The following is a 24,477-nucleotide window of genomic DNA, read 5'->3' as shown; positions in this document are numbered from 1 at the left end:
CTTTTATCACACTTGATGAGGCTTTAGCTGTTTGAGCTGCACGTTGCATGAGAATAGCATCTTCAGAAAGAAGAGGAAGACTTGGTTGGCAGACTCGGTCCATCAACCTCTTCATCTCTCAGTGCAGCTCTGACCTGTGTCCCTCTCTCCCTCCGCCTTTAGATCCACCTCCAGTTCCCCATGGAGTTTGAGTTCAGTCAGTACTACCTGAAGTTCTTGGCCTACCACTACGTGTCCAACCGCTTCCGCACCTTCCTCCTCGACTCGGACTACGAGCGCATCGAGCTGGGTGAGTGGAGGCTTGTCCAGTGGCGTGCCAGCAAAGATTCCACAGGTTTGAGTTACTGACGCTCCCTCTGTGTGCAGGAGTGCTGTATGAGGAGAAGGGCGAGAGAAAAAGTCCTCAGGTCTGCAAATCTGTGTGGGATTACATCGACAGACTCAACAAGAAAACACCCGTCTTCTTCAACTACATGTTCTCTCCAGAAGACGAGGAGGTGAGATCAGATATGCTCAAAGTAGATTTCTCTAAAAGCTAGTGCGACCAAGTCATTTCACTCGTGGATCAGAGTATCAGAGATCAGAGTACGTGTTACCAGCCGAGTGTAAAATGCGTCCTTGCGTCTTCCAGGTGCTGCGGCCGTACACCTTCATCTCCAACCTGAAGGTGTGGGACTTCTACATGGAGGAGACTCTGTCCGAGGGGCCGTCCTACGACTGGGAGCTGAGGGGCCGGCAGGAGCGCGTTGCCGAGGAGACGGCGGAGAAGCCCGAAACCAGCGGCCCCAAATCTCAGCGGCGTGTGGTGTGGCCGTGCTACGACAACCTGAGCAAGACGGTGCCCGACGCCATCACCAAGCTGCTGCAGGACCTGCAGAGCCTGGAGGCCGAGCTGGGGCAGACGTCGGACAAGTGGAAGGAGACGTGGGACAAGCTCAAGAACACGCAGAGGCCCGAGACCAAACTGGAGAGCAAGGTGGGACGATGAAGGGGGGTTCTCAAACGATTCAAGTGTATGTGTGGACACAGCAGCAGCAAGTTTTTCTGTGTGAGGTAGAGGCTGTAAATGTGCATGTCGTGTACATCGGTAATATCAGCAGAGAATTTTCATATATGCAAAAAGACAGTCCTTCTGTAGTCAGAGGGTTCAGAGTCCAGAGTGTTGGGGGCTTGATGGTGTGTTTCTGAACTGTTCTTCGGTCCTTCACATCATCTCAGTCAACATTTCTGCCACTCCATCGCATGCCTTCGTTTGAGACGTTGAAATAAACTGCCTGTGCTGCCGAACCATTGGTATGTTTAAGGTCCGACACCGCAGAACCCAGCTGGTTCCAAACTACAGCCGAGACGGTTCCTTTTCTGGGAACAGCCTGTTCCCCGCTTGCTGCCATGTTGTGTCTCTGTGGGAAGTAAATAGAGGGGAGAGCTCACCGAGCCCATTCTGACTGCAGAATGGAGCGACTCTCATAAATAAGTTAAAAACCGTACTGAGCCACAAACTCGAAACTGATTTACGGCCCAGCCCTCGTCTGATTTTCACCACCCGGCCCTGTCCTTCCTCCTCAGCCGTCGTTCTCCAGCTCCCTGCTGATGTCCTCCAACATAGGCCACCAGCGGCGCTCTCAGGGCGTGTACCTGCAGGAGAGCGGCGTGGGCTCCTCCATCAACCTGGCCCTGGACTGCGAGGCCAGCGCCACGTCCACGCCTGTGGCCGGACGACCGAGCACCAGCACGCTCTACAGCCAGTTCCAGAGCACGGAGAGCGAGAACAGGTCTGTGGGCATTGTGTTTTTATTGAAAGCGTCCTCCCGGAGACTCTTTTAAAGAGGCAGAGGCGTCACATGGCTCCCAGCTCTGCTGCCGTGAGGCGAGAGGAAAGTGCAGCTGACAGGAGACAGAGCCCCAAGATGTTTACATTAAAGACGGCAGAGCATCACTAGCAGTTTGCCAAAGACGTGAATGTTTAAAGGTTATCAGGTGCAAGCAGGACAGCGCTGTTCAGAAACACTCAGAGTACCTGTGTCAGCTGAACCCTCCCAGAGCCCCACGTCTTTACTCGTGTTCTGTCCTCGTCCCACCAGGAGTTTCGAGGGCATTCTGTACAAGAAAGGAGCGTTGCTGAAACCATGGAAGCCGCGGTGGTTTGTTCTGGATAAAACCAAACATCAGGTAAGACGCCGGCCGAGGGTTTGATCCAGACCTGCCCTCTGGTTGCTCTTGGTTTGTCTTTAACCCCACGACTGACGCCGCGTCTCCGTCCTCAGCTGAGATACTACGAGAGCAGGCAGGACAAGGAGTGTAAAGGAGTGATCGACCTGGCCGAGGTGGAGTCTGTGACGGCAGGGACGCCCGCCATGGGAGCGCCCAAAAACATCGACGAAAAAGCCTTCTTTGATGTGAGTGTTACTCCTTTTTTTTGTAGGCGTGGAATAAAGTTGGCAGAACTGAAAACGATCACATACTGCCAGACATCCACATGACACATTTCCACATTTACAAATGAAAGAAAAGTTCCTCCACACGTCATACATGTGATTTTGGTTCCTGTTCTTCATTTTTTTTGGTAGCTTTGATGCTGGCCAACCACCACTAAAACAGAAGAAGACATTTTGACTTCCAAAGATATAAAGAAATGGCTAAACTGTCAACATATTCAAATTAGCTGACACTCAGCCTCCTCTCTTCTCTGATCTTTCAGCTCAAGACGACCAAACGAGTGTATAACTTCTGTGCCCAGGACAGCCTGAACGCACAGCTGTGGATGGACAGTGTTCAGAGCTGCCTGTCGGACGCCTAGAGAGGAGGGAGGGAGGGACTTTGTGAGGAGCGAATCCAGCCAGGAACGGTTGACGGACGTCTCTGCTGGCCAAATCCCAGCGGGACAGAGAGGAGAAGGGGCCTTTCACCACTTAAGCTCTGTTCTGTTCGCTAGTGTTGAACTAATAACCTCGTCAAGTGTCACGACGTTTCAGTGTTTTTGTTATAAAAAAATAAAAAGGAAAAAAAGAAGAAAAAAAAACAACAACAGAAGAACCACTCGCTGTCGTAGCTGCAGCCTCTCAGCCTCTCTCCTCCCCGACAGTCTGACCACTATGTGCGCTGGATGTCTGCGTGCACATGTGAGCATGGCGCTGCGTTTCTGTGAGGCACCCTGCAGCTCGGACCAGCATGAAGATCCTTCCAGACCCTCCACCTGTAAACCACCACCCTCCCCCCTACTAACCCCGCTTTACCCTTTAAAACACTTTGGGGAGGAATGACGGAGGAGCTGCAGCGGTGCCGGGTGGCGTGCAGGACTCGTCAGACCGCTTCGGGAGAGAGGATCTAAAAGAGCGACTGGCGGGTTGACGGACCAAAAACAGCCCCAGGATCAGACGAGCAAGTCCTCAAGAGGCCTCGGCTCTCTTTGCCTCTCACTGCCTGATTTAGAGGAACTTCTAGAGGAAGTGGAGCGCGTCGCCGCGAGGGGGAGGGACCACGGCTCCTCAGCGATTCATGAAGGATATCCCTTTTTTTTTTTTTTTTTTCTTTTCTTTTGTCCTTCCTCCAAAATATAAATCTCAAATTTGTACCAGAAAGAGATCACCGGCCTTCAGCTGTCCTTTTCAGGTGGTGACGACATACTGTGAAAGCCATGGAGCAGTCGTAGCGATCAAACCGAGGAGAGCTAACGGGAGATTAGAGTCGGTCAGGTATTGAGAGTGTCGGTGAACTTTTCATCGAGAGTGTTTACAAAGTAGACGAAAACTTCCTTCACTAAGCTCCAACTCCGCTCTCCACCCCGCCCGCGCGTTCTTTTTTTTTTTTTTTTTTTTAATTTGTTTGTTTTTTATCAACCACTATTAACGTTCAGATTTTTAAGGGACGCTGAAGGAAAAAGGAGGGATTTATTTTGTAGTGATGTCTTAAAAACAATCTAGAGAAGGAGATGTGGAAGGTTACACTTAGAGGAGGGATACTAACGAACAGATTTACTGGGATGGGTCGAGGAGATGGACGTGAGCTTGAATTTAAACGCTGCCAGTGTTGAAAACAGGATGTTTGTTACAGGAAAAATGTGATGTCTTTTTAACCTGGGTTCTGTTCTCATAATCGTGGTCCTCCTAGATTTGCACTCACCGATTCTAAACTTCTACAAATAAATAAATATATTAACTCAAGTGCTTTCCAGGATAGCTTTTTTTGTAAATATCTCAATAGTACAGCTTTGATTTGTGCAGAGAGATGTTAAGAAGTCAGTGCATGTGCTGCTTCAACGAGGCGGCGGCTAATAAAAGCAGCTACTGCTCGTTGGGACACAGACACGACTCCAATAAATCAATCAGACCCGCCATGTGTGTCCAGATATATAATCATGTCGTCCAAAACATTATTCTGAGCATGTTGACGAATTCAGCTAATGTGTTAATAATTGAAGGGTTTAACAGCCCTTTAATGAACAGGACCAAAGTTGGCTTCATTTGGTGAGTGCAATTTTAGCCGGACTTTTAAGAATAAGACTTAGGTTAACAAAAAAATCCTATAATTTGCCTTTAATGGTGTGGGTCAGCGGAAGTAACCCGCGTGTCTGGGAGCGCCGCTCACATATCTCCAAGTTTCCACCGGCGTCTCTGAACCAGATGGAGTCCAGGCTCATTGTACCTGTTCCACATGCATCATTAACGCCTGTCGCCTCCGCTGCTCCGACACAGACCAGGTCTACGTCTGCCAGTCCCAGAGGAGCTTCGGCCGGAGGGTTTCAAACATCAGGTCCCTTGTTTACTTGTCAGTGGTTTGTCAGTCTGCCCCTCCACCTCTTCTCCAGCCACACAAACCACTCTGACCCACACTCGTTAACATAAACCCTGCTATGTAAAATATGGTTCTACTGCTGTCTTTGAATATAAAATTTGAAAATTGTAGATTTTTTTTGTGTCTAATAACTCCTTTGTATATACTACTTCAGATTTGTATGTAACGTTTATGGTAGTAATTTATTTAACTTGTCTCCTCAGTAAAGAAAGTTCCTCAAGCACCACTTTATTTTTAAATTAGGAATTCAATGTGCCATTTGTTTTTTTTTCTGTATTAATGTGACTAATGCTTTTTTCTTTTTTTTTTTGGAAAGTGTACAAGTAAACCCTCAATGTCTATTTTTTTTCTTCTTTTTTTGTAAACGCGTTTGTCCTTACGCAAAACAAACTGGTAATGCAGGAGTGGAGATGACGGCTTTTTAAAGGTTGGTTGGATTTTACTGTGTTGCTCGCCCACAGTGGTGGGGATGTTCTGGATGTAGATTACAGTCCCAATAAATGTCATTGAAGTCTTCCTGGTGCTGGGTTCGCTTAACACACAACCGTTGGGCCCATGAAATAGTCGGTGAGGAGATGAGCGAGCAGACGTATTTCAGGAACTCCCTGCAATGGATGTACATCTCTACTTCAGGTTGCCATTATTGTCTCAGTGAGCTGATACAGAAAAGCTGAGTGACAATTTTCCTGAGTGCACGATGCCATCTTCATATATAAGACCCAGATATATCTGATTTACTTCAGTAAATATTCCATCCCCAGTAAACTCAGTGGGAACCCATGGAGATTAATAAAACAGTTCCTGTATGTCTATGAAATATTTCATTATATGTCCAGTAGTAACTTCTGTCTGTTTTGTTTGCCGTCTTCTCACTGAATATTTAGTGGAACCCAGTATAGATTAAAAACAATTTTAAAAAAGGAATTATAAAGCTGTTAAATTACAATCAGGGTGTCACAGCTGTGGCTGACTGGATTAACTTCCTGTGATGTCTTAAAGGGCCAGTGTGTGGAATTTAGTGACATCTAGTGGTGAGATTGCAGATCGCAACTGACTGAATACCTACAGCAGACATCCCTTCATTGGAGAAACACAAAAGGTCTTCTCTATCATCTGTGTGGTTAATCCTGAGCGACTGTAGAAAGATAGTTGTGCAACATATTGGACTCCGTAGACCAGGTGACTCTATATGTGCTTAAAGATCTCCCTAAATAAACACACTGAGCCTTTAACCATCATCACCGCAATGAATCGCTGCCATGTTGCCTTTTTGGAGATGAAAACAGTCGGGAGGTTAGCTAACCAATAACATTAAAAATGTACAAAGTTATGATCACAGTTTCAGGTGACCTTGTGTGTTAACATAATCCTTCCCCCGAAGAACAGATGGAGCAAAGCAGCAGTTGTTGGTGCAGTCAGAACCTACCGTGGGAACGCTCGCTGTGCGCTTGTGCTTTGACTGCAGTCCACATTCAGTCGGCCCCGTCTCACCTTTTCACTCTAGTTTACTCATCTCTCCGTGGTAACTGTCTACAGCATACAACAGCTACATTAACTGCAAGACTATGACATAATCCTTTTTATTTATTTCTCTTTTTTTTTTATTAGAAATGACCTTCTGAGCCGGGTTATATTGTCAATCATGTCAATATAGTTTTTAGAATCCAAATAAAAACTGTGGGTTTAAATGTTAATCTGTGCCGTCTCTCTGTACACTGACAGCAACACGCATTTTAGTGTTTCTTTTTTTTTTTTAAAGAGAGTGAATGTGTCTGGATGTATCCTCTGCATTCACACATTCTTGTGGCTATTAGCTTGTTCTTAAAGAACTTAACTCCCAAAAACACACCTTACTTCAGTAAGTTAAAGCAACACCATGCAGCTTTTGAGGAGTGGTTGGAAGAGCGACCTCTGTGGCAGTAACCTGATCTGTCGCTCACTGTGCTGGTCATTCTCTCTCCTACTGAGATCTACTAAATGTCCCGTATCAAACGGGTCCAAGTAATAAATGCAGCATTGGGGACGATGTGCTCTGAATTGAAAGCAGAGGTCGGCACCAATTAAGGAGGTAGTGTCAGAGGTCACCCTCAGTTACACAGTTGACTAACAGAAGTCTGGGGCAGTGAAAGTGCCAATGTTTCAGTGAGGATACTGAGTGCCATCAAAATAACTGCATACACACATCAGGCATAACATTAACACCACCTTTCTAATATTGTGTAGTTCTCCCTTGTGCCTCCAAATCAGTTGTGACTCATCAGAGAATGGACATGGGTCTTCTGAGGGTGTCCTGTGGTGTCTGGAAACAGTGTTGTTAGTTCGGGACTTTGGGTTTTACAGGTTGAGGGGAGGGGCCTCTGTGGATCATCACAGATACTTGATCAGTATTGTGAATTTTGAGACCTTGTGCCGTTCTTCACGTTTTTTTCTGAATTGTTCCCAAACCGCTTTTGTGTGTGTGTCTGTGTCAGGCTGCATCCTGCTGGAAGATGGCTGCTGCTGTCATCAAGTGTCTTTGCTCTGGGGTGGGGGTGTCTGGTCTGGTCTAGGTGGGTGCTACATGTCTAAGTATCATCTAAATCAGGGGTGTCAAACATAAGGCCCGGGGGCCAAAACCGGCCCACCAGAGGGTCCAATCTGGCCCGTGGGATGAATTTGCAAAAATTACACTGAAGAAATTAGCTGAAAATTTTTGACAAAATAAGAAATTTCACAGTTGTTCATTACATGTAGCTGTACTTTTTTGCACTAAAGCAAAGGGAAACATTTGGAGTTGTGGTTATTTACCAGGTATTAAGCTATTGGGTAACAGGCCCGGCCCCCTTGAGGTCAAATTGGGCTGCATGTGGCCCCTGAACTAAAATGAGTTTGACGCCTCTGATCTAAATGAATGCCAGTTCCAAACGTTTCCCAGCAGAACACTGAACTATCATGAGACAGTCAAGATTTTTCACTTCTCCCGGTGCACTGAATGAGTCGAGGACGAAGCAGTTAATAGTTGACTTTGATGGATTTGCTCAATCGAATTAGTGCTAAGTCTCTACGTGCAGGTTCCAGTACCGTACTGGAAAACACTGAGTAGTGTAAGGACTAAAACATAGGGACAGAGACACCTAATACTAGTTGTGCTACTTTACTGTGACATCTATATAACACAGTGTCTCCCTACCAGCTTCAGCTGCTCTGTAGCTCACTCTGACCTCCCTGTACATCTCCCTAACTCTCCTGCACAGCCAGCACCATGGAACCTGCTGGAGGGAAGACATGCAACACCTGGATCATTTTTACGAGCGCACAACTCCGCACAGTTTCAACCTGCACAGAGGTCTAATCAACCCCCAAAAACGTTAAGAGCCCTATTCATTAGAGACGGAAAACAGCTTCAAAACAGTCTACAGGTTAAAATCCCTCCAGTCTTTTAGAACTCAAGAAGCTGCTTGGATGAGTGGTTAAATTTCCCAAAGAACGTAAAAGAACAAACAAAAACAGAAGCATACAGAAAGACAACAACCAGACTGGCAAAACAAAGCTTTTGGTATTAATGTGGTCAACCAGACACTTTTAATTTCATTTTTTTTTTTTTAACAATGATCGTAGAACCTGATCGCTGTCAAATGATTTAAGTAAGTACACCAAAGGGGCCTGAAGCTCTGCAAAACCCAGGCCTGAATTCCTTCTAATCCTGCTGCTCAGAAAGAAAATAAAATTAACTTTTTTAAAAAAAAAATAATAATAATAAAGGCAAAAAATAAAAATAAAAATACAGCGTCACTCTGCCCAGATGCCACTCTCGCCCTGTGAGTAAGTGCTTGGTGGAGAGAGAGAGAGAAAGGGGGGAAAAAAAGGAACAGACAATAGTAATCTCAAGATTGCTTGTAAAATTACTTTTAAATGTAGATAATATTTGTATATAGGTAGATAATGTTTGGTTGATTTAAGGGGGATAGCAATAAGAACTTAAAGGTCAATACAATCAGAAGGTCTTAGCTCACTAGCTAGGTCAACAGAGAACTGGTTATACATGCACTAAAAAGAAAATAACAAAATAAAAATAAAAAGTGAGATAAAATCCAAATCTGTTTGCCCAAAAACTACACCAAATGAGTCTCTTAACGCTAAGTTGATTCTTTTTAAAAAAAGGAAAATAAATGTTGGATTTCATTTTTTAAATAAAATGGCTAATTGATGTTATTGCACATGAGCAAAAGACATTAATACTATTAGAGCTCTGTTCATCGACCCTCCCCTCCCCCTGCTCCTCCTCCTCCTGCTCCTCCTCAACGGACCCTCCTGAAAGCACTTCAAAACATTCAGAAACCTGGTGATGTACGACGACAAGGGATGTTTCATCAACGGCGACCAAAAACAAAAAGAGAGAAAAAAACAAAAAAACTAAACGGAAACGATGGATAAAAACCTCGATTGGTGTGAGAGGACAGATAAGACAGCCAGCAGAGATGAAGGTAGAACACTTACATTGTGCTATAATGTACAGTAAATGGCTGCATAAGTGCTTTTCATAAGCTCGAAGGAAAAAAAAAAGTTTTCAAAAACAGGTATTTATTGTTGAGGCATCGTTTAAAAATTGGCCTGTGCTATCCATTCAGGGGTGACCATGTAAAATCTCTATCAATGGGGAGTAGGAGAGAAATCTTTCAGGACATAAAAAAATAACGATGACGATGTTACCCCTCGGATTCTGTCGTTTCAAAGATTGCTGCTACATTAAAACCGCACGTAATTATGTGCAACATCGGAAAAAAGGCTTTGAAGATGGTTCCTCTATACTCCGTTCTGTCTGTTGTTGGTTTTTAATCGCATATCATGTTTTTTTTTTTTGTTTTGTTTTGTTTTTTTTTTTACATGTTCCGCCACCTCATTATTGGTGTTGATTGGCAGTGTCCAGGTCCAATAACATGGCAGAGTGATTCAGTAAAAACACCGTAGTTGCAGTGAGGTTATTTGGGGGGAGTCACTCTGGAGGAGGCCGACGGTCTGCGGCAGCGTCGCTGATGGATTTCTGCGCACCGCTTGGCCCCTTCACACCGGCCCGTTGACTGACACCTCCTGGGGCGGTGGCGTTTCCTCTCTGTTGGGGGGACAGGGGAAACGGTCAGGAACACACGAGGCCTGGAGGACGAGGGTCTAACGTACAGCATGCGGGGAAAGAAAAGCCTCGGAAACTGGACACGTACACACGCGGAAAACCAGTGTTTTAAAGCTCAACCGTGTGAGTTTAGCTACTGAGTGAGGCCAAAGTTCTCCACTTAAAGGACTAACGTGAGCTTGGGAGGCTACAAAAACAAGCAGCAGTTTTCAGGTACACTTCTTTTTCTAGTTCCTTACACCAAATGCCAACTTCTCGAAAACACAACAAGCTTGAAACACTAAGAGCAAGCACCAAGGCTCCCTTTAACAGGAAGAAACCGTGCTGGTGTGGGGGGAGGGGCTGTTTGAGACCAGCCAGGTAATGAGAGAAAAGGAGAAGAGACAAATGACATACGTTTGGATAATGCAAAATAAAAAGAAGAGTACGTGGTATTAGGTGATGCTGGATAAAAAGAATGGCAAAATTTTCATGTAGAAGTAGAGCCATATACCGGGCTGATATTAGCGTTTTCTACTGGTATCGGCATCGGCTGATATATATTTTTATCCCGGCATCCACAGGCCGCCCTGATGCTGGAAAATGCTTGTGCTCTATGTCTTTTAACTGTTTATTTTGTATGCGTAAGAGCACTAAATATTCTTTGAGTTCAACACTGTTTATGTTTAAGGTTAAACTGAGACTTGGAACATTTGTTATTATTGTGTAATTTGTATCACGTAAACAGAGGGAGAGAAAGCAGTATCGACTCCAAATATCGGCTCAGAAAAATCGGCAGCATGTATTGGCCATCGTCTAAGGCTGATGTTAGGAAAAAGTAGCAACCCTAAAAAACATCCATATCGACAGGTTGATCTCTGTGTGGAAGGATTAGTCATTATACACACGGTCATAGGGTCATAGGTTTACTGTCATAGGAATAAACAAGGGCACTTGGCTGGATTTATCATGAGCAGGATGAGGAGTCATGCGTACATTTAGGTGCACATGGATAAATACATGCTATCCCATCTCTCAGGTCTTCAATATCTGATTTACAATATGTAACAACTCACGTGGCAGACAGCCACGGGTGTGTGATGACTATCTGATCAATAGAGTAGGATTTTTTTTTTGTCATACATTTAAGACTTTGAGCTGTAATAAAAATGCTGGCTGAACTGCCATTATATTGTAAACGAGTAGATAAAGGGATGACTTTAGGGGAAAAGGCATCATCTTTATCACTCATATCCGTTTTGGCCTTTTTTGTGCTTTTCAAAACTCGACATGAAACATCACTGTGCCTCTAATTTCAACCCTTACATCCAGTGGTTAGGAATCCACAGGGAGTCAGGTTTTTGACAGAATACGGTCAAACACTATTTTCACAAATGTAACAGTTGGAAGATCTTGTACTCTGAGGTCAAATAAACCAGTCCTCCCCCACATGTTCCTCCACTAGGACACTAAACAAGTCTGATGCAGAGGGTTCATGTGGAGAATATATATATATATATATATATATTCATAAATATGTATTAAAGGGTATGTGCCATCCATAACATGCAATTTATAGCAAAGCAATTATTTTAGTTTTTTTGGCCACACAATTATTTAGTGCATAAAGTGTTAACACATTGCTAACAGTCAAAAGTTTAGCTTAGTGTTTGTAATGACAGTATTTACAGTGTGTACACCACTACGCTATATTTCTGCAGAAGGAATCAAACAGTCGACAGTGTGGACTGGTGGGTTCTTACTTCCTGTCAGTCTGTGTGTTTACAGGCGAGTCCTCAGCAGGCTGCTGCTCTGAAGCTTTAGGAGGATCTGACAGAGAGAGTTTCTCCAGAGACGCCAGGCTCTCCTCACTGCGGGACAAACGGCAAAGAAAGAGTTCACGCTGAGCTTTCCAACTGTGTGTTGATAAATATATTAAATCTTCAAGATGGTCATCTAAAAAATAAAATGTCAACTGACTATCTACCACTGCATGAGGTGAAACAATGAACAGTGATGTGAACCTCGACCCACTAAGTACTCTAGATTTTTTTCTTAATTATGTGACGGCATTTATAGAAAACATACCAACCAAAAGTATGAAACAGTGCAGGGAGCAATGGAACGAGACGAAGCAGCTAACGAGAGTTGTTAGATGAGGTGGTGCAGGTTAGAGGCTTCACACCTCCAACCTTCTCCCTTCACTGTGCCCTGCTGTTTGCAGACTTGTGCACAGAATAAAATCAGCTACTAATTTCCTTTTAACACATTAATTTCCTTTTAATATACTTTGTACTGTCGCTGCCTTCTATCATTCCTGAAGCAACACCGACAAGAGCTTCTAAGAAATGAATCAATGTGTTGAGAAAACTATATTACACAACACTCATTTCACAAACAACATCAGGGTTCAAAATTTGTCACCATTAAAAACAAATTAGTATTTCTCATCTTCAGAACTGTAGCTACCTACATCAGTGGGAATGATAACACTGTTTTATGAAAATAATAAAACTTTGCAAGTTAAAGGCGTCTTTTAAGACTTTTGAAATTGGGAATCTTTAGTTTAAGGAGGAGTTTCTACAGAGCAGCAGAGGAGCTCCCAGGATGTACTTAGAAATGCAGAACTCAATGCATCCAGTAATTTCCGATCCCAGTCCAGTGTATAATTACATCAATGTGGTAATTATGTTTCAAATATAGATGTTTGTACACGCACATGCACACACACACACACACACACACAAACACACGCTTTCTGTGTATGGCTGCACAATGAACTGGTCAACAGTGGATGATTTTACCATTCAGAATCTTGAGAGTTGCAGCGGTTCCACACAAAAAGCACTTCTGCTTCTGACAGAGCAAACTTGTTCTTATGATGTATAACGATGCGCATTCTACTTGTGCAATGCTGCGTTTTCAGTGCATCTTCCTGCGTTTTACCTACAGCGACACAGTCACCACAGATGCCGCTGCTCTGCTAACGGCTGCTCTGCATTCTGTGGAGGCAGCTTTGTGATTTCACCCAAACAATGCAAACCTTTTGAGGTCATCTGTCTTGTTGCCGGGGGTGCTGCTGGCTGTTTCTGAGGCGCTAGCCGTGGCAGGAGGAGCCTTGGCGTTCTTGTCATCCTCTTCGCTGTCGGACCCCCCGGAGGAGCTGCTGTCGGAGGCCACGAGTGGAGCCTTCCCACCTTCTCCTGCTGGCAAAGCCCCAGAGGAGGCACTAACATCTGCTGAGAAAGGCAGACGAAAAAATGAACGTGCGGAGCAATGACTGAATGCTTGTTTTAATCTTTTGCCGACCTTCGTCAGAGCCTTGTGTTTTAAGGTGGAAATGAGACAGGAAGATGAAGCCTGCAGGTGAACACTCACCACTCTTCTCACTGTTTTGTTTGGCTTGTTTATCTCCATCAGCGCAGCCCGCGTCCACAGGAGAGCTGCATCTGGGATTATTCTCTGTACTGTAGGAAACCAGGCAGAAAGGAAAACTGTGACTAGCATCAAAGACTAATGGTTTCTATCAAATTTCCATTTTTGTAATTGAATTTCTTGTCTGGTCTTGGGTGTGACGTTATGAGACTCTAGTCTAGTGTGTAATTCTTTTAAATTGTGCAGTTTCAAAATTTTGCAACACTTCCTCATTCCTAGCCGACCCTACGTGAATTTCATAAGTTCAGCTAGGCAGATAATAAGTTCCTTCACTGACAGGGTCATCTGACAGGGCTAAATCTAGACCAACAGGTTTGCTTCTTACCCGGAGAAAGGTTGGAACTCAGTGAAGTTGGCCCAGCCTGTTCCCTGTGTCTGTGCTCCACCCTCAGATGGGCTGTCCCACCCCTCCGGCGTCTGGGATGCAGCAGTCCCTCCAGAATCCCTGAAATTTGCCGTCCAGCCAGGACCTGGAAACAAGACCATGAATGAACTTTCAAACTAAGAAGAAAAGCCTCTCAAGGACCACTGATGGGTTAATGTTGAGCCAGTCCTTTAATCTACCTGCATCTGATACGTTCTGCTCAGACTCTTCGTCCTCATCGGATTCAGATCCATGATCTCTCTCCCGGCCGTTCTCCATGCTGTTCCTGGAGCTTCCCTCTGAGGTTTGGGAGACCCCAAACCTAGAAAGAATAGATACAAGTTATTAAAAGGTTAACAATGGAAATGTGAGGAGAATTAAAAAATACATGCAGTGAGGAAATCCTGAACTGGAAAACATGACAAAGTTTACCTTGTTCTGGATTTAGCTTGTGTTGCATAGTTGATCTCCTTCTCCTCCCAAATGTCCTCTTCCTCTTCAGCATCATCAAACTGGCGTATCCTCTCTTTACAGCAGGCTTCAAAAGCAGCCGCATTGGCCTGTGAAAACAACGACGCTTTATTCAGAATGACAGCTGACTACTGCCACATCAATAGACTACCTATCTGCAGCAAGCTTAATTCAAGTGACAGAGGAATTTAACATCAATTCTTTATTATAGCTTCAACTAGATTAGACAAACGTGTAGAAAATAATAAAACCGCAATAAATACATTCAGATACTACAAATGGATTTATTGATGCTACACTTAACCATGGGTTTTAGATCAGGTTGCATCACACAGATAGATTAGAAAGAATGATATCTCTGAAATTTCTGGGCTTATTACTCAGCTGATTCAGGGATGAATTAGCTCATAAACTGTGTAGTATAAAGTCCTATTTATTGGCGCCAAGTGCACTAATGTAAACGTTTCCATTTTTTCTGCCTTTCAAAATATGTGTTTTTAATTGACTTGAGGCTTAGACTTCGACAGAAGCTCATGACACATGATTAAAGCAACAGAACAGGACACAAACACACGCAGAAAACTTACACTATTATCATCAGCATCTAGATTGAAGTTTATTTCGGCAATTCTGTCAAATGTGGCACTGAGGAAAGAAAGCACGGAATGTTAAAACGTCACAATAAACAATAATGAAACACATATTTTACGAAAAACAAGGGCGCTGTGGATTAAAAACAGTTCAACGGCTCTGCATTGTGTTTTTTCGAATTTTTAGATCCCGTAATCAGATGTGAAAACACTCACTTAATATTTTCATCATGCTCACTGAATTCCTCATCATTGAACCCAAACTGATCAACAAAGCTGGCAGTCATCTGTTGGATCTGATAGTCTGAGAAAGCCTGGGAAGTTAAAAAGAGCACTTGTGAGGCAACAGAAGAACACAACAACACTGCTGAGTTCGATTGGTTTTTGATGGAAGTCCACATACCTGTTGGAGAGACAGGTCGTTGGGGAAGGGGCTCTCCATGTCGTCATCCTCACTGGACGAGTGCATGTTGTGGGTGCTTACCTGCAGGGCACAGTTCAGAGGGTTCATCAGTTCAACATTAAAAACATGAGTAGATACTTCAGACTGTAATTCAACATTCTTGAGATCATACAAAAATAACACAACAAACTGATTGGAAAACACTGTATAACCTGATTCGCAGGTTACACAGGTTCTTAGGTGGATTATAGACTCAAAGTAGGTTTAATACCACACTACCTTCAATGCAAATGCCCATCAGCAATGTTCTGTAACCTTTCCCTGTGAAAATGAATCCCCGTGTGCTAAATGCTGTCTATGAACTCACTAAGGGGTTTTGCTATAAATTATGAGCTGTTAATCAATTAAAGACACTTCGGACTTTTGTTCTTGACTTTAATTAAAAGAAATCTTTAATCTGCTGACAAGTTGGTAATGCTGCTCTGACACTGTGCTGGGCTGCTTGGTCCTGTCCTTAATAACTGCGGCGGAAGAACATAGTTGGCTTCAAGTGGGAGAGAAGAGGAAATGAGGGGAAGTTATAAGAATGCTGTTTGTTCATCAAAACAAAGAGTGCTACTAATTGATGTCTCACCAGCTCTACCGTGTTTCTCCTGTTAGTTTCTCTCAGGGTCTCATCCACAAAACTCTCCCAGCGACCTCTGCAGTCTTCTGGCAGCTCTGCAACAGTAAAGCCCAGCAGGGATATACATTTTCACTGACGTTTCAGTTAAAGTGGAAATTCATCAGGTATGAGGGGGGGGCTGTAACGCATCCCTACCTTTGATGAGGTCAGCAATCTGAGTCTGTACTGGTCCTTTCTCCAGGTTCTGGACCACCATATTGGCAATTCTTGTCAGATGACCCATGTTGCCTCTCCTGGTTCCACCCTCGGCCCTGGCATTCACAGACACACTCTTAGATTACATTCAACAAACCAACAGTACAAACAACACAACAGTTTCACAGCTGTTTCTGCTTTTCATTCTGTCTTCAAACGCTGTTGTGTTCAACGCTTCAAAAGAAATGTCTATATGAACAACCCTTTCTTGTAGTATTCTCAACCTAGTAACTGGATTTTTTTGATACGGTCTGAGTTTCTTTTTTTTTTATAGAAAAGATGGAAGTGTGTTTTTAAGATATTGCAATTTAGTTGGAGTTTTCAAGATTTAAATAAAATTCTGTCTCTTTTATGCCTTTATATTTACAAGTTAGCTGGTTGTTAGCTTGCTAACTGTTAGCATCTATGGCCTTTAGATTCCAGCAGTTGCATTGCTGCCATATTCTGAGGACCCACGGTTGATGTTAACACTTGATGCATTGTGTGTACACAACTTCCCATGTTGTAACCACCAGTTCAGGAGTTTCAAATGAAGGCAGCTCAAATAAGAACACAGTAACTTTCTGTTTTACTAGTAGATGCAGCAATAGGAAGTATTCTATTCCATTACAAATGAGCACATGTCTGAAACCTGCTTATGTGAAGACACTTACTGTATTTTATCATTCTCCTCCCAAGCATCAAGGATTCTCTGAACCAGACGACATTTCTGGAAGAGCTGAGGATTAAATACAAACACAAAATGATTGTGTGGAAATGTGTGAGAGATCTGCAAGACCCAAAAAGCAACATGGCAGATAAACTTTTGGGTAGAATTTGACACCAAGCCACTTACATGTGCCACAAGGGCATTATGGATAGAGGTCTGTGGGTCAACGGGCCTGCCTGTCTCCACTCCCTCCTCCTGCGCCTCTGTGTTGGATGCTGCAGGCTTCCCGTCGTGGTTCTGGAGGCCTAAGCTGGGTCGTTCTTCTGAGGAAGGATGGTTCAGGATAGCCGCCACACACAGCTCCACTTGGAAGTGCAAAAAGTTATTCCAGGAGTATTTGAAGAACAGATCCTATGGAAACAGAGCGAGATGCAGGGAAAAGTAAGTTAGAAACATGCGAGAAAACAACAGAAACAAACACAGAATTAAGCGGATACCTCACTTAATCTCACTACACCTTTTATACAGTTACTGAAAACATGACATCGTCAGTCATTTCTGGCGCCCTCTCTGACAGACATGGTCACAATATCTGAGTGAAAAATTCCGAATTCTTTTGTGTTTAACCATAACAGTGGTTAAGAGATTGAAAGGGCTGCTCCAACCATTGCCCTTTGGTCAGTTTATGTGGTGAATCAAAAAAAGAGCAGGGTTTAACTTACCAGTAGTAGGTCCATGGTGGCAAGATTGCAGAGCTCCTGACAGATACTGGGTGAATTGGTCTGCAGCAGGGCAGCCACCAGACGGGCCATATGAAGGCGGGCGTTCCCCAGTGGCTGCTCTAGAACGCCAACGGTCGTCAATATTGCACTTTTCTGTGGAGGGAATATGAGGAGCACATCAACTAGTGTTGTTAAAAAAATGTGATTTTGGTAACAATAAATGAAACCACAAGTTTCAATTCTATAACAATAATAAAAGAAACAGTAACAGTGTGAAATGAAGCCCTGTAACACTGTGTGCAGAGCCAGTTCAAGGACTACAACTCGTGACTGCAGTGTTTTTAAAAGCTATCCCTGTCAACTGGCATCATGTTTACAATTCACTTGTGCTTCCCAACTTGGCACTGCATTGTGGCCTTTACCTTGGGGGGATCCAGAAGGAGCTGCTGGAAGTCCTTTAAATGGGGCTCAATGGCATTTAAAATACTGCTGTTGACAGTGTAAGACCTTTCATAACCCTGAGAATACAGATCCATCAGCCCTTCCAATCTGGCAGACACAAGCAAACACAATCATTAGGTCATTAGACTGGAAGTGTAAAAAATATGAATTTAGCATTCATTTTAAATAAAAGCACCTGGTGCTTCAACTACTTCTTGATAGACTAAACTAAAATGCACTTTTTCAAAATGATTATGTTATTGCAACAAATACACAGGAAAGACCCAGATAGATTAAAACTAAACAATTGATAAACATCTGTAATTAAAAAGGGAAAAACTCACCCAGACCTCCTGGTCTCCAGTAAGGTAAGTAGCACTTGAGTTCCATTAACGATGGAGGCCTCGCTCCTCTCCCCTTCAAACATGTTTTTGAGAAGCCCTGCTACACTGTCCTGCCTGATCAACACAGGTTTACACAGTTGCAAAAAGCCAGCCAACATTTGCACATTGTTTTACCCTTGTTCCATTAACAAGCATTGTAGAAGGCACAACCTCAAACTCGCACAAACATCTGAACTGTTGTCAAGCAGGCTCTACCAGCAAATGTTTATGTACACACGCCTTAAGTTTTTTTTTCTTTTCTTTCAAAGAATTCTCTACTCCAGATTAGAAAGTAGCAAATCTGTAGACATTACTGACATTATAGCATTTCTTTGTGTTTACAATTCGTGCTTGGATCGACATGAAGTGCACTTACGACTCTAGTACAGCCAATAGTGGGTCGGCCTCCACATTCTCCTGCATCTGACTGGCTTGGTCTCGACTAAGGCGGATGATGTCACAAAGCGTCTGGGACGCATTTGATTGTCTCTGAAATATAAATCATTATATTAAAAAACCTAGATCATAAAATATATCAATAAAATTACAGTTTTTACAGATGACAAAGAGACAACCTCATGTGACAACACATGTAAGCTCCACAAACTCACCTCCTCATCTTTGCCAGTATGGATGAGTTCTGTGAGTCTCTGTACCAATCGTTCCTCATTCAGCCACTGCAATAAAAACACAACAAGCATTAGATAATCTAAGGCTGTTTAACTGCTAGTGTTTACTGAGAAGACACATCCTAACACATATTTAAATAGCTTACATGAAGAACCTCCTGTCTCAAGGGAGCAGGCTCTACACAGCTGATGAGGCGAAGAAGCAAGTCCATCATGGCAGAGGCGTCAATGTGTTTCAGCACCAGACCAATGAAGCCCTCTTTTTTCTTTAGAAAGGTAATAACCTAGAAAAGGCAAAAATGTTAACACATTAGCTTCTATATAAAGGGGACTTAGCCTTAGAAGTGTAAATGAGAACCGTTCATTATAAACAACTATTTGTTCATATGATTTATGATCTTTTACACTCTACCTGTTCGGTTTTCCTGGCAATGAGATTGCCAATAGTTTTGCTGAAGAAGCTGGCCAGTAAGGGGTTGAGGGGCGGATCCTGCTCCAAGAAGTGGTAGAGCATCTCCAGGAGAGACTCATCTCCACCCAGCTTATCATTTATGATAGACACATCTGAGGTCAGGAGCTCACAAGCAATATTAGGAAACCTTGGGAAACAAAACAGATGGGTGGTAAGTAGACGTTGCTGTCCAAGTAATGAGTGCAAGGTGGCATTTCTCAAACATCTTCCCATTGTCTGACAGCTGAAGTATCTGAAATAGGTAACAATTTTTAATTGTATTAAGTTAAATCAAATTTTATGTTTGAGGGAAATTAGAAGGGAAAATGGATGTGGAGGCTGAACAAAACCAAAAGCTACAACACTGTGATAAGCATGTCATGGTGTAATCTTTCTAATCTAGTTTAAATAGCTGTAATTAAATAGTCTGACACATAAGCTTCATTGTTTTATAGATTATATTTCTATATAAAAAAATCTATTATTTGCATGAGGTCAGTTTACAACTGTCTGCTTTTTTAATTTATTATTTTTGTATATTACATTATATACAGTACTATCATTGTCATCATTTATCGGCATGAGGTCTCACTTAAAGCGGCTCCTCTCCTCCAGATCAGCAGGTGGCTCTGTGGTGATGAGGCTGACCAGCTCCTGCATGCAGTGGTCCTGGGAAAGGAAGAGAAGCAGCCGGCGGTTTTGGGCCTTGCACTCCTGCAGGACGTCATCTTCCTCCATCAACTCTCTCAGCGTCACGTCCTCCTTGTCCAGCAGGTGGTCAATGTGGGAGGTGGTGTGCAGGTCAAACTTCCAAAACATGGTGGCCGCTGGGACGGGGGACACAGCCCTGGGCCGCAGCACAGTGAGGATTGAGGTGGAAGGGAAAACAGAAAGCGGAGTTGGAAGAGGATGAGGGAGCCCAGCGGTGGCCAGAAACAATAGAGGAGAGGGTTAGGAAAGAGTGGATGCGTAGGTGGTAAAGGAAGCAGAAGAGAGAAAATGATGTAAACAAACAACTGTGTAAGCTACAAGATTAACACAGCGCTTTTACTTAGATAATAGTGGTAACGTTCAGGGATTTACTTTTTTTTTGACATTGTCCTGCAAAGAGCGTTCTCTGGGTATTATCAAGTCACAGTCTTAATAAGGGCGATCATGTTGACATGTGGCCTATCCCAGTTAATGTTGCATTAATGTATGGCAAGTTACACCGACTTGGTTGAATTTTTCATAGGATTCTGAGACAACATATGCTCTACTGAGATGATCTTTTATCTTACACTGTAAGAAAGCACTGAGTGTTTCATTAGAAACTGCATGTACAGGCTTGCAAAGATAAACCTCATCACCCACATAATGGAAAAATTAGGTTTGATGGCAGTGAAAGCTGAAGGATAACTGACGCTGTGAAATAATGTGGAGGTGATGTCAGTGAGAACTGTACAGATTAAGAGGCCTAATCTATGTGCGTGCACCTAAAACGCATGTACATGTAACTACAGAATGTACAGTAAAAAACAGAAATGCCACAGTCAAGGGCTAACACATACCAGTGGATGAAATGTGGATATCTTTAATCAGACCTCCCCCACGGGCAGGCAGGCATTTGTGTTTGTGCAGACAACAGAGAGTGTGGCGAGGCCTGGCATTTATCAGCATGGGTCTCCTCTTAAAACATAGGCCTCTTTAGGAGATGGGACGCTGAGAGGCTCACCATAACCTGCACAACATGAAGGCTGAGTATTAGTCATCAAGATTTTAAGAACACATTTCATTAAGTTAGGTAGCATATCATTCAAACTGAACACCCCATCTACCACCGAAGGTGAACATATACAATAAGACTTATAGAATTTGTGAAGTGGTGTTTTCCACATGAGTCAGTTCAGAGTTAGGGATATATAAAATGCATAAGGCTACAATATTGTTTAAAAGTTGTGTTTGAAATACACATGAGTCATCCATAAATAGGTGCAGACTTACAAAAAAATCAGACTGGTTACATGCTGTCTAAAACTACACAGAGTATATATAGCTTCTAAGCGTGCGCTCATCACTCTATTGCTTTAACACTGTGACCGAGTTTTGGTCAACTTCTCCTTTTGTCACCTCAGCCCCACAGCAGAGGCTATACAATCCCCACAATCACATAATACTAAAGGAAAACTTATTATCTTAAATAACGGTAAACAAGCATTTGATACTTTTGTGACTAAGCAATTATGTTTAGTTTGTTTTTCCTCATGCCGTTGCTGTGGTAGCTAATCTACACAATCTACACAACACACCAGCAGTCGCATAAGACAATTACGTCTGCTGACTCTGTCAAAGCTCATATGTGTTTCTGAATGACTTTCTACCAAATGTTGGTCATGGAAGTAAAACTGAAGGAGGAAATCATAGTGCTTCCTCCTTTCTCTTTTCCTATTTTCCTGAGGAGGACCTCTCGTTGCACATGCAGCAGCAGCAGCAGCAGCAGCAGCAGTGTCCATCTGGCATACATTTACAGAGTACACAAGTGCAATAATAACCCGCCGAACGCTCCCTGTGGACACTGAGCAGGAAAGCAAATGCTTGACTTTACATCCAAAATAGAACCCACCAGAGGCAACCTCAACAAAAACAGTCTGCTGGCACATATTACAGACAATAAAATGAGGAACAATGGCACACAACGGGCACACATGTGGATGCTATGAGCCGACAAAAGTCTGTAATTAGGCGAGTTAAAAAGCAGTGAAATCAAGCGAAAGGGAATTCCACCTACATGTTTACATGGACTCCCCTTTACTTGCTGAATGCAAATAAAGATGCAACTGATGGCACATGCCTCTTTATGATGTACTAGAAACCTAGTGACATGCACTATCAAATGATTAACTAATCTGCAACAGTGCACTTCAGAGGACAAACAGAAGCTGTGGATTTACTCATCCTGTTGCCGTTTACTTGTACCTAGATGCAATGAAGTTTTAAAATTCTTAAACATAACCCTTTGTCTAATAGTTATACACGGACACTGGTCACACAGTTGCTTATGAAAATGATGTTCATTGATTTTATTTTCTGTAAATCAAAGTACCGCCTGGGGCTTCACTCACCTGACATGGTCATGTGGCATTATTTTATTGTATTGCACATACCAACCAAAGACATTAACAAAAAGAGTATGTACATCTATCATTTGTAATACTTTTAAGCGGTGCCAGTTCCTCATTTACTGAGACGACCTAAGAATGATAGATATACGGGTATGTAGCTAAAGAAATGTAAACTGGGCTTCCATAGCCTTGGCATGAAATGCACATCAACTGACTTGCGGTAGGAGCTCAGATTTCTGTTTACTTCAACTCCAGTTGGAGACAACACAACGAAAAAACACCAGATTAAAAAAAAACGCCTCAGATCAACGTAACAGTAACCGCACAGTTAAAATTACGAACTAAATCAGAATACAAATTAAGCGGCACGTTAAGGAAGGAGCTGTGTACTGTAGTGTCTCGGCTAGGCTCCGTCTCTGCTGGCCTCAGCCGACTCCGAATGGCTGCACAGAACAACACCACTAAACTAACGTTAGCGCACTGGTAACCAGGGAATATGGGGGAATTCGAAACATTAGCAGTACAAGAGTTATCGTATCAGTAAGGTGTTAAATTACGGTAAATTCGACGTCGACAACTGTTAACAGCTGAAACTTAACTTCGCGACTATGTTACGTTAACTAGCGCCAAGTAACCCAAAAGCTAAACGTCTTCCTCGCGCAAAGTGAGCCAGATGACCAACATTCATGTATCGACCAGCGTACATTTTAGAGCCGTAGACGCCAACTTGTGAAGTTAGCAAACATTTTAGCTAACCTTAGTTCCTCCTTTCCTCTGATTAGCGCGTGAGCTAATTAGCCAGAGTTAACGTGCGCTGAGCGGAGTTAGCCAACTTAAATAGCTTTCCAACTTGGGTCCAACTTTGTCGATTCGGCAGCAGAGTTAGCGTTAGCTAGTTGCTAAAACTCGCGACGACGTTTTCGATAAGAATGAACTTACCTTTAGCTGTACGTCCGCTGCTATTCCTCCCGCCCGTATTGAACTGATGTTTTTCGTCAAACGCCGAGCTCCTAAGTCACTAGCTACCCAGCTAACTATTAGCTGGCCGTGTTAGCCCCCACACATTAGCCTGGGAGTGAATAGTGATTTGTTTTGAAGGGGTCAGTCTGCGACAGCACGGGCTACTGTTAGCTAGCTCAACTTAGCTAACGTTAGTCAAATGTGACTCTAGGGACTAGCAAATAAACACTTCCCCTCCATTAATGGCTACTTGGCATTACTATCAATGCGGGTTAATTCAGATACAGAGTGTATGATCCGTACTCACGCTCAAAGTAATTCAAACGCGGGGCTAAGTTTAGCATGCAAAGCAGGAAAAACTCAGTCATATTTTTCGAATCAAAATGGCGACACGGTTACGGGAGCGCGCAGTAGATCTACACGGGGGACGTGCACCGACTTCAGACAGTCCACTGAACCCCGCAAAAACATCTTGGAGTACTAAACGATGCGGCAGTGGGACTCCAGATTAAACAAATAGTCAAACTCTCGGGGCCTAAGCATAAAATAAATGTTACTTGTTGACCTACGGCTGTAGTGGGGCTATTCGTCTGACAAAGAGTGGCCTTCATACTTAATAATATTTTAACTATGCAAACGATTTGAAGAAATAAGCCTATATTTTTTTAACCACGCCTCTTAAATGTGTTTTATCGATATGAAACAACTATAACTACAAATACCAAACTTGGAAACCTTCAATTTCAGATCTTCTGTTTAATCAGTTCACCACGTGTGAAACAACAATTGCAATTCATCAACATTGTGGAAGTGGATTATCTTTATCTACAAATACTGATTTTCCGTCTAACCATGTCCAGACTTGTGCGTTATGGCAGTTCATTTAAAATGAACATCATTTAATTATACTATGGTTTACTATGAAATTATATGTAAATTCCATGCATTTATCTGTTTATATGAGGCACAAGTTCCTGTTGTGAGACAAGTAGTTTTGTGGAGGTTAAATTTAACCCAGCCACAGGACAGGTAAATTTAACATGGCATTTAATTTGGCTATTTATTTTTTTGCCCCACACGTCACACAGAGCAAAATAACAGAAAGTGACAAATTCAAAAGT

At 43.0% G+C, this 24,477-nt stretch overlaps 2 protein-coding genes across 7 annotated transcripts in view; one reads left to right on the top strand and one right to left on the bottom strand.

The window, feature by feature from the left end:
* The window catches only part of sbf1 (SET binding factor 1), a 56,157-nt gene extending 49,672 nt beyond the window's left edge, over positions 1-6,485 (top strand). For all 5 annotated transcript variants that reach the window (XM_047574746.1, XM_047574745.1, XM_047574743.1 and 2 more), the window contains 7 exons: positions 163-289; positions 367-497; positions 632-976; positions 1,567-1,772; positions 2,082-2,169; positions 2,265-2,396; positions 2,699-6,485. In XM_047574746.1, coding sequence (XP_047430702.1) covers positions 163-289; positions 367-497; positions 632-976; positions 1,567-1,772; positions 2,082-2,169; positions 2,265-2,396; positions 2,699-2,797 — 1,128 coding nt within the window. In that variant the 3' untranslated portion in view covers positions 2,798-6,485. The remainder of the gene's footprint in view (positions 1-162; positions 290-366; positions 498-631; positions 977-1,566; positions 1,773-2,081; positions 2,170-2,264; positions 2,397-2,698) is intronic.
* Positions 6,486-8,321: 1,836 nt separating this feature from the next.
* Positions 8,322-23,768, bottom strand: ppp6r2a (protein phosphatase 6, regulatory subunit 2a). Of its 2 annotated transcripts, none has more exons than XM_047575295.1 (24): positions 23,336-23,768; positions 20,846-21,015; positions 19,888-20,142; positions 19,257-19,443; positions 18,991-19,128; positions 18,827-18,892; positions 18,592-18,704; positions 18,177-18,290; positions 17,814-17,940; positions 17,392-17,544; positions 16,856-17,080; positions 16,674-16,738; positions 15,961-16,076; positions 15,775-15,860; positions 15,141-15,221; positions 14,954-15,051; positions 14,735-14,792; positions 14,109-14,236; positions 13,877-13,998; positions 13,638-13,782; positions 13,256-13,344; positions 12,921-13,113; positions 11,641-11,748; positions 8,322-9,880 (listed from the first exon to the last, which is right to left on the bottom strand). In XM_047575295.1, the coding sequence occupies exons 3-24, from the start codon at positions 20,112-20,114 to the stop codon at positions 9,832-9,834; spliced, it is 2,688 nt and encodes an 895-aa protein (XP_047431251.1). In that variant the 5' UTR covers positions 20,115-20,142; positions 20,846-21,015; positions 23,336-23,768; the 3' UTR covers positions 8,322-9,831. The 2 variants fall into 2 exon arrangements, with proteins under 2 accessions (XP_047431251.1, XP_047431250.1); XM_047575294.1 differs by having other exon boundaries at positions 12,921-13,116; positions 23,336-23,767.
* Between the last annotated feature and the right edge of the window lie 709 nt (positions 23,769-24,477).

Source organism: Mugil cephalus, chromosome 22, assembly GCF_022458985.1.
Source record: "Mugil cephalus isolate CIBA_MC_2020 chromosome 22, CIBA_Mcephalus_1.1, whole genome shotgun sequence".
NCBI classification, from domain to species: domain Eukaryota; kingdom Metazoa; phylum Chordata; class Actinopteri; order Mugiliformes; family Mugilidae; genus Mugil; species Mugil cephalus.
Note: the sequence above shows the minus strand (reverse complement) of the source record. Positions and strands in the feature narration are given on the sequence as shown.